We start from the raw sequence: 13,466 nt of genomic DNA, 5'->3' as shown, positions 1-13,466 counted from the left end.
CGTCTTTCTTGCGATAAAAAACAAAAAAACAAAACTAGAAATGACTGTAAAGAGAGTGACAGACAGATAAAGTGATCGAAGAAGTCTGATACAGCCGGAGAGAAGATGAACAAAATGATGGTGTAAGACTGAGACGACGAATAAAGGGGGCAAGGTGAAAAGACAATCCCCTGTCCAACACTTCTTAAACCAACACCGAAGCTTTATCACTTAGATGATAAATAAGTGTGTCATGGCACAGTAATATAAAGTGCATGTTATCATAAAGAGCACAATAATACAGCTAAATTGTCGTGATGCACGTTTCCTGTGTGAAATCAAATATCCAGTCAGCCTGCAACGTTTATGGCAGCTCCAGCACTCTATTTTTCATCTTATCCATCTTATAACCAGGTTGCTATTGACTCAGCACACAGGAAAGGCCTCCACTTTGGGGGTTTAATGATACCAGCCGTTTTCTTTGAGAAAACACTTAGTGGACATTGCTCTGGAGAAACAGGGGCCAACTGAAGGTGAGACGAGACTACAGAGGCAACAATCATACCTAGGCGTATATTAAAATGTGGTTTTTTTTTTAACAAGCACTGAAGAAGAAATGTTATTTTGCATAGTGAAGGCCAAACCACAGTGGAACATAAAACTATTAGGTGTGGTGCACATTATTGGGTAAGCATTTCGCGCTGCAGGATGAAAAAAAACTCAAACTTTGTGGTGCCTGTGTGATGGAGTGCTCGTGTCCAATAGGGCATATGCAGACTGGAACTAGATGTAATTAACAAGAATAATATCGCTTGCCTCCTCCGAATGTGAGCCGGGGAAGCTGTGATATCTGCTCTGTCCTAAAACAGAGTAATCGTGTCTCATTTTCTACTGAATCCCTGATTGAGTCAAAGGCGGGGAATTGCGATAAAGCTCTCACTTTCCTAATGAGTACCGAGCGGCCACTTTACTTCATATGCTGCTGGCTTGACTTCTACACCTGCTGCTCACTAACACACTGTCAAATAACGAGTAGCAGTGAAAATATAAAACCTCACCTCTCGATGATGTCAGCGATGATACAGGCGAACATCTGCAGGCCCTCTGGTAGCTGCAGCGCGACTGGAGTGACAAGGAAAAGCAAAGAGAAGTTACATATAGCAACATGTTATTTAACACATCTCAGACAGCAAACCTATACATAGCTGCTCCCACATGTTGAGAGTGCTCCACTGGCAGCAAAAAGTGACATTTTGGGCCAATTTTCGCTGTGCCACACCAGTGCTGTTGGTTTATTTTAGGTGGTGACAGGCTGTTGGAAATATAGACCAAAGCAATCATCACAGGTCCATGTCTGTAGCTCAGAGCCTGCCACTGGCTCCATGTGCCACACTTTTATTTTTATCTGCTTCCCCCCAAAACACACAAATGCACTCATAGACACACACACTCTGAACCTAGAATCCATTAAAGACAAATGAAACTGAAACCAAACAACCAGTTAACTTGCACTGAGCCTGCTGATGTGATTGTTTGTTGACAAGAGAAGACCTACCAATCTACTGATATGTGACACCACCTGAGAAGCATCGATGGAAAAACCTCAATTATGGCTGGCTAATTGGTTGGTGCCTCGTTTCAGATTCACTCTGCATCAAGATATACGCATGTTATTTATTTATTTTTATTAGAAAAGTTCAGTTTGACTGCCATCCCATCCAGCAATCAGAGAAAAATGACTCTTTCCTTTATGCATATTCATTCAAAGAAAATGATTGAAGATTTGCTGCTAATGCAAAACACAGGGACCAGTGGTACATGAAAGATTCTCCACCTCTAAAAAGCAGATGAAAGGACATTAAAGATTGGCCGGAGTTGGCAAGGAAATTTACAGTGTTTTCTGCTCTCAATCATAACGACTCTGTGTTAGATCGCTACATAGAAGTGCAAAGAGAATCTGAACTATATTAACTCAAATTGAGTGAGCTTTTGTGACAGAAAAGGAAGTTAGACGCAAACATATAAATCCAATAGAAATGTTAAAACATATCTGTGTGATGCTTACTTTCTAAAATATATCAGATATATTTGACTGCTGTACCAATGCATGAATAATGCCTGAAAAATTATCAATCAGCTCTTTATCACCAAACAAACCGGCCACCTGCCAGTGAGATGACACATCTAAAATTAACAGAGGCGGACAAAGTGCTGTGTTGTGCCTTCCTTCGATTAGTGATAATGGGGCAAATAAATGGTAAATGTCTTCCCCAAGGACACTTCGGCATATGGACAAAGGATGGATCAAACTACCAACCTCATGATTAGTGGGCAAAGCGCTCTACCATCTGAGCAACAGCCACTCAGATATCCTCAGCCTTCCTTGGAATTCAAAGTAAATGGAAATCCAAATGTCCTTTAGGGATTTCTTTGGAAATAAGCCCTGTGGTTTGCGGATTAAATATCCGATAAGACTTGGTATATCAATAATATACTAATATACATTATTCCTGCCATCTCATCATCAAATAAACAGGATGACATGTTAGGATTAGAGACTACTAAAATATTGGTGATGTCAAGTAAACCTCCCGTGAGGAATAATGGAAAAGAAATCAGAGCATGAAGTGGATGAAAATGAAAAGACAAGCATAAGAGAGATTAGTTGAGAGAGCAAATATGGTGCTTCGGGACCCCACATAATACCTTTATAATAATTATATTTTCTCTATTCAAATTTTTCCTCATTTTGTTTTGCAACTTTTTTCTTTTTTTTTCATCCAGTAGTTCAACCAGTAATTCAACCAGTAATCATTTTCTTAGTTTCAGTGTCAATAAATGGTGAAAAATATTAATTATAATTTCTAATAGCCCCATGTGACATTACTAAATTAAAGTTTCATATGACCAGCAGTTCAAACCTTAAGAGAGACACAATTTTCACTGATCGAAGAAAAATAGTAATTCTTCACATTTGAGAAGCTGACAATACATTTTTTTCTGGATAAATGAGGTAAACATTTAGACACTCATCAAAATATGAGCGGTCGGGATGAGAGGAGAGCCGAGAGAGAGAAGATGAGTAGAGTAGAGGACAGGAGGTCCACGACCAGCCTGGGCATATAAAAGCCTAACAAAGAGATGGTTCAGGGTCACGTGAGACTGACACAAAAATAAGCTTCATCAAAAAGTCAAGTTCGATGCCCAATCTTAAAGGAAGAGAGGGTGTCTTTCTCTGGAATCCAGAGGACAGGAGCCTGACAGCTAAAAGCTCTGCCTCCCATTCTACACTGTGGATCAGCAATACCACCTGTCAGCGCTTCTCTTTTTTTATTACCCATTACCATTTGTGAGTTTCATTTCACAAACACGAATACACAAGGTTCCGACTCTTCAGTGTGAAGTCTCCACCGACACATTGAGCGAGTACCTCGGGACGAAGGCTTGGTTTCAATCAACCATGACATTTTCTCTCTGCCACACCTGACTTCAATAAATCAATCAATGTCTCAGTGGATTCTTACTCTTTAAGGACACTGAATTCAGCACAGAAATGTTTTCACATGACTATGCCTGAAACAATTTCAGGACCTCAGTGCCAGAAAACATTAAACAATAAAAGCCTTGACAGATAAAAGGCCAGAGAGGTTGGGGGGGTGTTCATGAGATGGAGTGATAGACAGAGCGGTGCTAGGAGGAGGAGCGAGAGCACCTCTTACTGATGAAAGGTTAAGGGATCACCGAGTGCTCATGCAGACAGTGAGAGACAGGTCATTACCTGGAAAAGGGCACGTTTATTAACAGAGAAAGGTTTCAAAGCACACCTCTGCTTCAGCTGACAGAAGCAAAGAGCTTTCTCCGTCTGCTGCCCCCTGGTAAAAGGTGAGTCAGATGCTAGAGGTGGGTCTTTGCTTTGTGAATGCATGTTGATAAGCTGCTTCTGCCTTTGGAGGAGCATGTAAACAGCATCCTAACCACACAAAAAAAGGATGTTTTTTACATAAACTGTCAATCATTTGACATGGATATTGTTATAAGAGTAAAGGTTGCATATGAGAGATTATGTAGACAATCAAGGACAATAAGTAGACTAAGGAAATGCTGTCTGACCAATTTATCAGTGAACAGCAGACTGAAAAGCAAATAAATTACTCAAACTTTTCAAAAGAGGGGTTATGGCCAGAAAGATGAGAATGAGTTCATAGAGGGTTCATCCCATAGTCAATACAGTTCTGGGTGTTTGAATGCATTACATTTATATGTGATGAATGGTCAAATATCAATCAACTGAAATGTGAAGAACTAAGACAGAAATAGTATGCAGAGACGGTCTTCTGTGTTCATGTACTACATGATGTCAATCTCCAAAATGGCCAGTATTCGAAAATGGGAACACAATGAAATGATTGAATGAGTAAATATAGAACATCCTGTTTCCAAGTTATTCGTTAAACCTAGCTAGAACTGAAGCGATCAAATACAACAGTCCTGCATGAAATAAACCAGAGTGTTATCTCCTTTCCTTTTAAGACCCATGTGTGTTTTGCACCTTAGTGGATTGCTGTTATAACGGTGGATTAGCAAAGTAGTAGGAAAGAGCGTTTCTCTGCAGAGGAAACAGATCCGCTCGTGTGCAGATTGGTAGCAGATTTATGTACAAAACAGGTTGTAATCTTTACATTTTTTTCCATGTCTGTCTGTCTGTGTGTCACAAGCAGAATGTATGCTTGTTAAGTACCCAAAGTACTAGGATTTGAAAAAACGTGTCCATGTCCACGACTCAACAACTGTCATGGTGTGTTTACAACAAAACTTTATCAAAGTTCCTGTCAGTCAAAGAATTGATTTCAAAATACTGCTTTTACTGCATAAAGCACTGGATGATTTAGGGCCAAAATACATTTATGATCTGCTAACAATGTTAGGAACCATCAAGGCTCATTCCAGATATGTGTTGCACAAATGAAATTGCCTTGCAGTTGCTTGCCACTGGGTGTAAGTTGGAGTCCCAAATATTTGCTTGTTCAAAAAGAGTCAACATTTTAAATGGGACATAAGTTATATTTCCACATGGCTGTACATGTTTTGGAACTTTATAGGTATTTCTGCTTAGCTGGATGGGAAGTCAACATAGGCAGTGAAACAATCCTTAATTCAAAATTGAATTTAAGATTATTATAATTTCATAATGTAATTATTATTAGCTTTTATCTTATTTCCCTACAACCCACCTTTCATAAAATTGACTGTGGCATGGAAAAAAACTGAAAAAACAAAAAGAAGGACCTAAATTCTTCAAATGGTGCCAAGTTTCTTGAAGCTCAAGAAAACATCTAAGAGAAAATGTCAACTGTCTTAATCATTTGGTTATATCTGGTCTAGTTGTGAGAAAACATTGGAAAACAGAACTACTCTCTGTGAATTTCACAATTACCTAGGGAGACATGCTCAGATTCAAGGTCCCTCAAGGCCATGCTGCTTCTTGCTTTTTTTGGCTCCATCTTTGTGTTTTTATGTCAGGTTTTCCTGAAATAGATTTAAGGAGACTGAACAACTGTTGTAAGACAAAATGAACATTAACAGGGGTTCAAAAACACCCAGGCTGTACATCATCTTAAATCTAAGCAACTGAACACAGTCCAAAAATGATAACCTGGAAACATATCTGGCAGCTCAATTAGAGCTAAATGATGAACCAGTTGTTTTAGCACGTTAGATGCATTGGTTTGAAAAAAAATTCAGGATTTTTGTTTTTATAGAAATTATTTCTTTAATGTTTAATGTTTAATGTATCTATTTTTTTTTATCGTCACATTTTTTTATTACAATCAAATTTCAATATCTGCCCAAAATTGCAATACCATTTTATATTATACTTTCAGATAAAGATTGTAAAATAAAAGCTAGAAAATGGGACCCCACCTCTAAACTTCATTGTATGGGAACACATAGGGTCATTTCAATGAAATGTACCAGGGCTGGAGTTGCAAATCCATTTGTTTCTACAAACATTCAGTATGTCACAAATATTAGCCATATTTTCAGCAATACAAGGAGAAATACGTTGCCTTCATCTTTTATCTGTTTATACCTAGCCTAAACAAACAGGTTTTTTTTTTACTCTTTTGCTCTGTAATCTTTCCAGGCATAACCCAAACAATTGCCTCTCTATAGATAAAACACTGGACTCAAGTCAGTGAATTTGTATCATCTAATTACATTTTTGTGCACTTGCCTTCATTTTAATTGAATGTGTGAAAACAGCCAACAGCAGAAGTTGCTGCAGAACTAAAACACTCTTGTAAATAGGTGAGCTGCCCAACTGATTATATCAAAACAACAAACAATTAAAACATGACTAAATTAGCCATACAGGTTTTTCAGATTTATCAACTCAGAAAAACAAAGAGACTGGGACGCCAAAATAAAATTCGACTGTATGTTCCTCAGTTTTAAAAAGAACAAACTGCATGATACTCAAGAGGAGTTCAAAGGCTGAAAAAGAAACAGATGGAACAGAGCAATAGGGGTGATAAGGTGAGTTATGCTATCTGAGTTCAGAGAGGGAGAATGATCTTTGATAAAACAAAAAAAAATAAAAAAATAAACATCACACAACAACAAAAAGAGCAAAGCCAGCAGGCTTCAGTAAACCACACGCTTCCCACTGGGACATCTGAATAGTGATTCAATCCTCGTGGCATGCCATCTGCATATTTCCACTCAGGGCATGAAGGGACAGAAAGAGAACACATTTTGACATTTATATTTGTGAAGGAGGTTTTTTTCTTAGGCTGGAGGGCGTCCATGAAACATGGATGACCCGTGACCCGTTTCACAGGGAAAAAAACAAACACAATAAAAGGTCAAATGTGTAAGCTAGGAAATGGAAGTAAGGTTTTAAGTGTAAAAGTGCGAACTTTTCTTCTCATAAGCTTATTTAATAGGCTTATGACATGAAAGACATACAAAATGTAATTTTGTGCATTTTCAAGATAACAGAAAGTAAAAAGAACATTAGCAACTAAGCTTTCTTATTCAGGTAATCAGGATTAAGAGTCTTCAGTTGATAAAGCATTGTACTGCTATCACAGAGTCAGAGTCAATATGATTAGTAAGAAAAACATCAAAATTAAAGCAGCAGTACAAAAGTTTTTTTGTTTTTTTTAATTGCATGCATTGTTCTTTTATTAAAACTTGATAACTCCATTATACATAATGCAAGTTTAACAACAAAAACACCTCCTGCTAGTGGCTAATATAGCCTGGAGCTCCTAGCTTCAAGTTGACATGAGGAGCTGGTAAATTTTCTTCATCACCTCCAGATTGTTCTCATTGTCAAACCTGTGTAATTTAAGCCCTCTTCAGACTGACAGCCCAAATCTGGTTTTTGTCATATCCAGTTTGTAGCCAGATACATTTTTGAAAGTCTGAACAGCAAAAAAACAACAACAAACAAACAAAAAAAACCATGAAATGCGATTACAATTGGATTTCTACAGACCGGACACTCTGTTGGCTCCTCGTGTCACTCGCAACGCGACACATGGTGACAATGTCATTTTCTTAAAGACTGAGTAACACAATTTCTTCTACCATCAGCAGAGCTATCACAGATTGGAGATTTTGGCGCTGTGGAGGACGACAATAACACCACTCTACGGACACTTCAGTGCCAGCAGCTTCCGTATCGGAAGGCCACGTCATCGGCGTAGCTGCGCATGCATTGTTACCACAGCAACCCATGCAGATAGGTTGGTGATGTCTGGACACACCAATTCCAATTAGCTCACTTCTAAATAACAGTGCAGACATTCTGCTCTAAACACCTGATTTGAGAAAAAAAAAAATCAGATTTGCCTAAAGTCTTAGACTAAAGTCTAAAGCCTTAGACCCAAATCACACTGCCTCAAGTGACATCACTTGACACGTGCAAGACTTTAATCGAGTCAAAAGGAAAACATCTGGATTTCTGGACACAGGTTGTGGTGCTTGACAGTACAGGCCAATGATGAACAGCTGGAGCCTGTGCACACCTGATATCAACATGTGTTCTGTGTAATCTGATCTCAAAGTGGACATCTTAAAGTACCGGTTTATACAAAGCCAAGATGCATTTAGGAGGCATTAAGATGTGATCTGTTCAGACCACATTCCGAGGTGGTCTGAGACACGTGACTATTCTCTGTGAATGCAATTTTGTCTCGGGCCACATTAAAAGACCATTTACTCAACTGAAGTCCTCTGAATTAGTAATAAAAATAAAATACAGAAGAAAAAATATTGCACATGACTCTGCCATGTGCAGCTGAACTGTACAGAAAGTCACAGAGATTAAAACTGAACTGCAAACTTTTATGAATAAAAATTCAGGCTTTCTGACACTTTTTTCTTCCGCGTTTAGTTTTTGTTTTTGTTTACTTTGACTGTAATTTCTGAGACACATCCGACCCACAGCTGTGAAAGAGCCCTGCCCCCCTTGCACAGTTCATTTATCCACCGCAGCGCATGACCAGACCCTGTCAAACCCTCTGAAATAAACTGACGTGATTGGGTCGAGCCTGACGTTTCAAATTGTGAATTACAAATTTGAGTGTTCAGATATTTAAAAATGTGAAATACATAATTCCTTATGAATAAAATGAAGCTCAGGGATCTCAAAAATGTTTTAAATGCCTGTTTCTTCGACTCCTCTCTCCTCGCATGCTTGTACGTGTTCATGTTTATTTGCTTGTTCATTTACATGCATTGCATATAAAGCGTGGAAGTAACATCGGATCACTGGTGATCACTCGGGACGCATGTGGAGACACATTCTGAATGCACGTGTGCAAAGGGATTTAATCCTGAGGCTAAAATGCCACTGCAGAAACTTTTCAGATTTCAATTTATATTTTTTGTACACAATTGTATTATTCTCTTTATCTATATAGTTTAACAGAAGATATTACATCTAGACAGTCTTTCAGACAGATAACCGAAATGACTGAAAAGTTGTATGCTTTTAAATGTCTGTTGTTCATGAGGTCAAATTCTCCTTTCTGTACGGTCCAGAAAAGATATTTAAAAAAAAAATCTTGTACTTGTTTTCAGATGCAATGCACACAAATCTGTTTGCATGGATGGTGAGAAGAAATATGAGTTTGGGCTCTATCAGCTGGAGTGTGAGTGTAGACTTCCAAATCTGACAATAACACATAAGCACAGTTCCTGGGGGAGATGCCACCCCCCCCAAAGATCAAAGGAGACTAACACATCCACTTCACACATTCAGTGTTAACTGACTCCAAAACACACTGGACATGAAATGCTTGTGAAAAGCATCTCACTTGACTTTGGTGTCCGTGCTGTCCAATAAGCGTGAACTCACCATGAGAAAAACAGGCTGTATTTAAATAACATCACCGCAGAGCCACAAGTATTACATCTTCAAACATGCCGCTTTCTTTCCAGTTTTTGCTGCTGGTGTGTTTTGTTTAATACTTTTTAGTGATTTTATTACCACAGTCACTGTAGGATGACCTAAATGGCCTTTTGAAAACTGGGTCTGTTTTTCAATTGTTCCATCACTGGATAAACCTGAGTGAACCTTGCAGGTTAACATTTGGACAAATAAGTCATCAAAATAGGTCAAAGAAGTAGTGCACAGATGCACTTATGAATGGCAATATGAATGAATGCTTGCACAAACTGTCTGTATTCGATGCCTCATGCTGCTCATACATAGCACTGCTATATGAACTGCTGCATAAACTTTCAGCTAATATTAGCTGTACCTTGAGTTGACACTAACATCAATGGACATATTTTTTTAATAAAGATGATAAAGTGCATGTTGGCACAGCGTAAAGGTTGTCAGAGTCAGATTTTAGGACAGAGATCTTTTAACAAAATGTGTGATTTCTGCTTAATTTGCCTGTAAATCGGAACCATTCCTGATGTGTAAATACTGACTGCGTAGACAGATGCAGATAATTTACTTAAGTAACGTCATCCAGCCTACAATTCAGGTGATGAATGTCAGTTCAGCTTTATTTGCAGCCGAAAATGAAATTCAGAAAAGTATCTGGTAGCAAAAGTTTGGTTATTTTATTTATAGTTTACTCTATTTTAGTTTTTTATTTAACTTTGAAATGATTTATTTTACCATTTATTTATGCATTTTAGTTTTTTTTTTCTTATCAGTTGGCATAACCATATCGTTTCTTTTAGTATTCATAGAACTCAAATCCCTACCTCTGGTGTTTCCTTCTTTCAGATTTGTGTGACAAATAACGTTTCCCAAGTTCCCCCGCTCCTGACTTTACTGAGTCTGTTCTCTACGATGTATTTCTTTATTGTGTTATGCGCGGATAGTTTGGGGTGCGTGTGTCTCTGCATCTGACGGGTGTGGAGGGTTTGTTTTTACTGTAAAGCACTTTGTGTTACTTACCATTTGTATGAAAAGTGCTACTAAAATAAAGTCGGATTGCTTTATTGTAATAAACCCCCAATTATACAGAGTGAGATCTACCCGAACCATGTTTTACCTTTGGTTTAAAGTGTTTGAAACCTCGCAGGCTTTCTATCGCAACAACATCTGTCTCTGTTAAAAGAGTAAATATAGATCATCATGTGCAAAATGAATGAAGTGCATTGAGAAAAAACAGAGCTCACCTCTCTTAGATTTTGCTTGTCTCACTCGCCAAACTGTCTTGTGGATCTCAAAGTTGTAATTTGCAGGCAGGGCTTTGATTGCCTCCTGTAACTCACGGTCTTGGAGGATTTCATCTGGAATCTGATTGGCTACCCGCCGTGGTGCTCGGGCTGAAGAGAAAGGTAAATTATTGAGCTGTTAGCAATGCGGTGAACACAGGTTGAAGCATAGATAATGCACCTCTCTGTACAGATGAAGTTCAGGAAAGTTGTTTTCCAAAATCCAAACTCGACGAATGAAGATATAGGCCACATATTGTGGGGTATAAGAGATGCGGGTTACTGTGTAACTTAAAAATGCAAGCTCAAATCTGAGAAACATTTTGTTCAGCGTAGCCGCATTTGTTTTCAAGTCAGGTTTGACATTTACAATGTATATCCTAAAATTATTCCCTCCAATACCGGTCATTAATTGCATTTTGGCCTTCAATCTGCTGCTGGCATTTTTTGACAGGCTCCTTATGGCAGGAGAAACTAAAGTAGTAGTTTTATATTCAAATCCTTTGCAACCAGACATCAATGCTGTTTTGATTTTTCTCTGTAACAGCTGTGGAAATAATAATAATTAAAAAAAAATTAAAAAGCCAAACTAATGAGTATTTTTTTTACAGCACAGTCCAAGTTACATATTTAAATCGTGAATTAAATTTTTTTTTTTAAAAAGAAGCCAAACTATTTCAAGCCTAAAGTAATTAAAAGCAGATCACACTCAATCAAAAATGCTGCTCTTGTTCCATCTATTGTTATTCTACATTTGGTCATTTTTTTTAAAATAAATTTTAATCTGAAAACATCCTTAAGGGTCTTTTCCTACTCGATCTTTAGGAGGCCCCCGGTAAGATGCGGGCCACAAAGTTCAACATCACCTTAACTCTCCTACAATATCTCCTCAGCATCTCACTTGATATGGAGATGACTGACGGTGTGTGAGACTTTCTAGCTGATCAAACAATTTTGTCTCATAAAGGGCCTCTCATGGGATGATCTTGTATATCTTTGGAAACAGGGCTCAATTAAGAAGTCGTTTCACTGCTTCCTAGATACAGAATACAGAAATATGCCCTGACTCAAAATAATTTAATTGTATTTTTATGTTTGTCTTCCTTTCAAAAGTCACAAAATGGAACCATAGCTTAAAGTGCAAACTCATTAAAAAAAGTTTGCCAAATTTAGTTAAGTTAGCTTGAAATGTCATGCTGTGGTAAACATTGTGTGGTTGGTGTTGCTCCAGTCAGCACAATTGTCAGTGAGAAGTTATCACAATATCAAGATATTTGGTCTCTCAACCAATTCCTTTCAAATGCATGCAGAAAAAAACGAATTGTAATACATCAAATAGGCTGCAGTTCATTTCAGTAAATACAATTATCTATGATATTATGTTCAATGGTAATTTTAATCAGAGGCAATATCATGCTTTTAGGTAATTTATATATTAATAAAAGTCATACACCTGAGCATGCTGAGCCCAACTTAGATTACCTTCACAGACAAAAGAAAACAAGCCAGGCAATACACAATAATATACATATATGTATGTGTGTGGGTGTTTAAACACATGACATCAGATATAAACTGAACAAACTGACTTAATATTAATAACAAAAACTTAGTAAGACACAATTATAGACAAATTCAGTGAGCTTATTAAGGCTGTCATGAGAACGGATACTTCAACACCAGGTACCAAAATTCTGACACAACTGTACCTGTGTAAAAAAAAAAAAAATGCAAATAAAAAAGAGAGATATTTTACTTTTGAGTCGAATGATCAGGGACAAGTTACAGACAGACAAAAGCCCAAATGAAAATGGTGTAATTAAGCGCTTTGGATGGACAGAATAAACACTTCGAAACTTATTTAAGCAGCTCAAAGGCAGACATCTGGATCTGTACATAGAATTCACATTGAGTTTCAGTTGTTATATTAACATGTTGTCAGTCACAATGTTCACATCCTGATTTGTTACTGTGATTGCTGTTTATGGTGTAGCATTGCTCCACACACGACCTTCACATTAGCTTGTTCAGGCTATTGTAGCGAAAGCTCTTAATTTTAGCAGCTAGCTACCCTATTGATGTTGTTGCAGTACTGTAGAAACGCTCTGCAACAATAAAAAAAAGAAAAAGAAAAAAGGTTAATAATTTTGGGGGGTTTTGGGCATAGTGGTTTCTTTTGTTTGACTTGACAGTAGTCGTTTTTTAGAAGGCTTGAAGGCTTCTTCTTTCTTTTGTGCATCAAAGTTCATTTTTAAATAAAAGAGCTCAGGTTGAATTATATTTATTAATACATTTTGTCGCAGGATCGACAAAGATACCACGACAATATCAAGAATTGTGAATTTTCTGTGCCATTTGTACCGACAACCAAAATTCGAGTATGGTGACGACCTTTGTGCTTAAGTTAAAAACTCACAATCAATTCCAATCTTTTGTGTCTTTGTTGGAAACACCCATTAACCATTCACAGAGTGGGTGGAAGAACTAAGTGATTCCTTTGATCAAATAACTGCTCGAACCTCTTTTGTCGGTAAAAACATCCAGTAGCAGCGGATCAAAGCTGCAGAATGTTCCAAAGGATTTCTGGACCTTTTCTTCCTTACAGAACTGCTTTTCTCAGCCATATTGTTAGATGTGTGGTCTGAACGGCTCGAGGTCATCCCACAGCTTCTCCACTGCTTTAATAAGGTCGGTGCTCTGACTGGACCACTAGATGTTCATGGTAATGTCCTGTTGCATCACCCAACTTATGATGCTGATAACTGATGCTGAGATACCTCAAATAAATCCCT

General features: G+C 37.8%; 1 protein-coding gene across 3 annotated transcripts in view; it reads right to left on the bottom strand.

The window, feature by feature from the left end:
- Positions 1 to 13,466, bottom strand: part of dph1 (diphthamide biosynthesis 1) — a 59,791-nt gene that overhangs the window by 43,419 nt on the left and 2,906 nt on the right. For 2 of the 3 annotated variants that reach the window (XR_011311509.1, XM_069712425.1), the window contains exons 2-3: positions 10,636 to 10,785; positions 1,038 to 1,101 (exon numbers count right to left, since the gene is read on the bottom strand). Coding sequence is in view for 2 of the 3 variants with exons in the window: in XM_069712425.1 (XP_069568526.1) it covers positions 1,038 to 1,101; positions 10,636 to 10,785 (214 nt within the window). In the remaining variant the exon portion in view is untranslated. Of the gene's footprint in view, positions 1 to 1,037; positions 1,102 to 7,483; positions 7,573 to 10,635; positions 10,786 to 13,466 lie in introns of those variants that run through there. The other variant, XM_069712426.1, reaches the window with a different exon arrangement.

The sequence above is a fragment of the Brachyistius frenatus genome, unplaced genomic scaffold (assembly GCF_029030835.1).
Source record: "Brachyistius frenatus isolate BFR_SWC_R1_liver_20210118 unplaced genomic scaffold, ASM2903083v1 Contig_109, whole genome shotgun sequence".
In the NCBI taxonomy this organism is placed as follows: Eukaryota; Metazoa; Chordata; class Actinopteri; family Embiotocidae; genus Brachyistius; species Brachyistius frenatus.
This window is presented reverse-complemented; position numbering and strand designations above follow the sequence as displayed.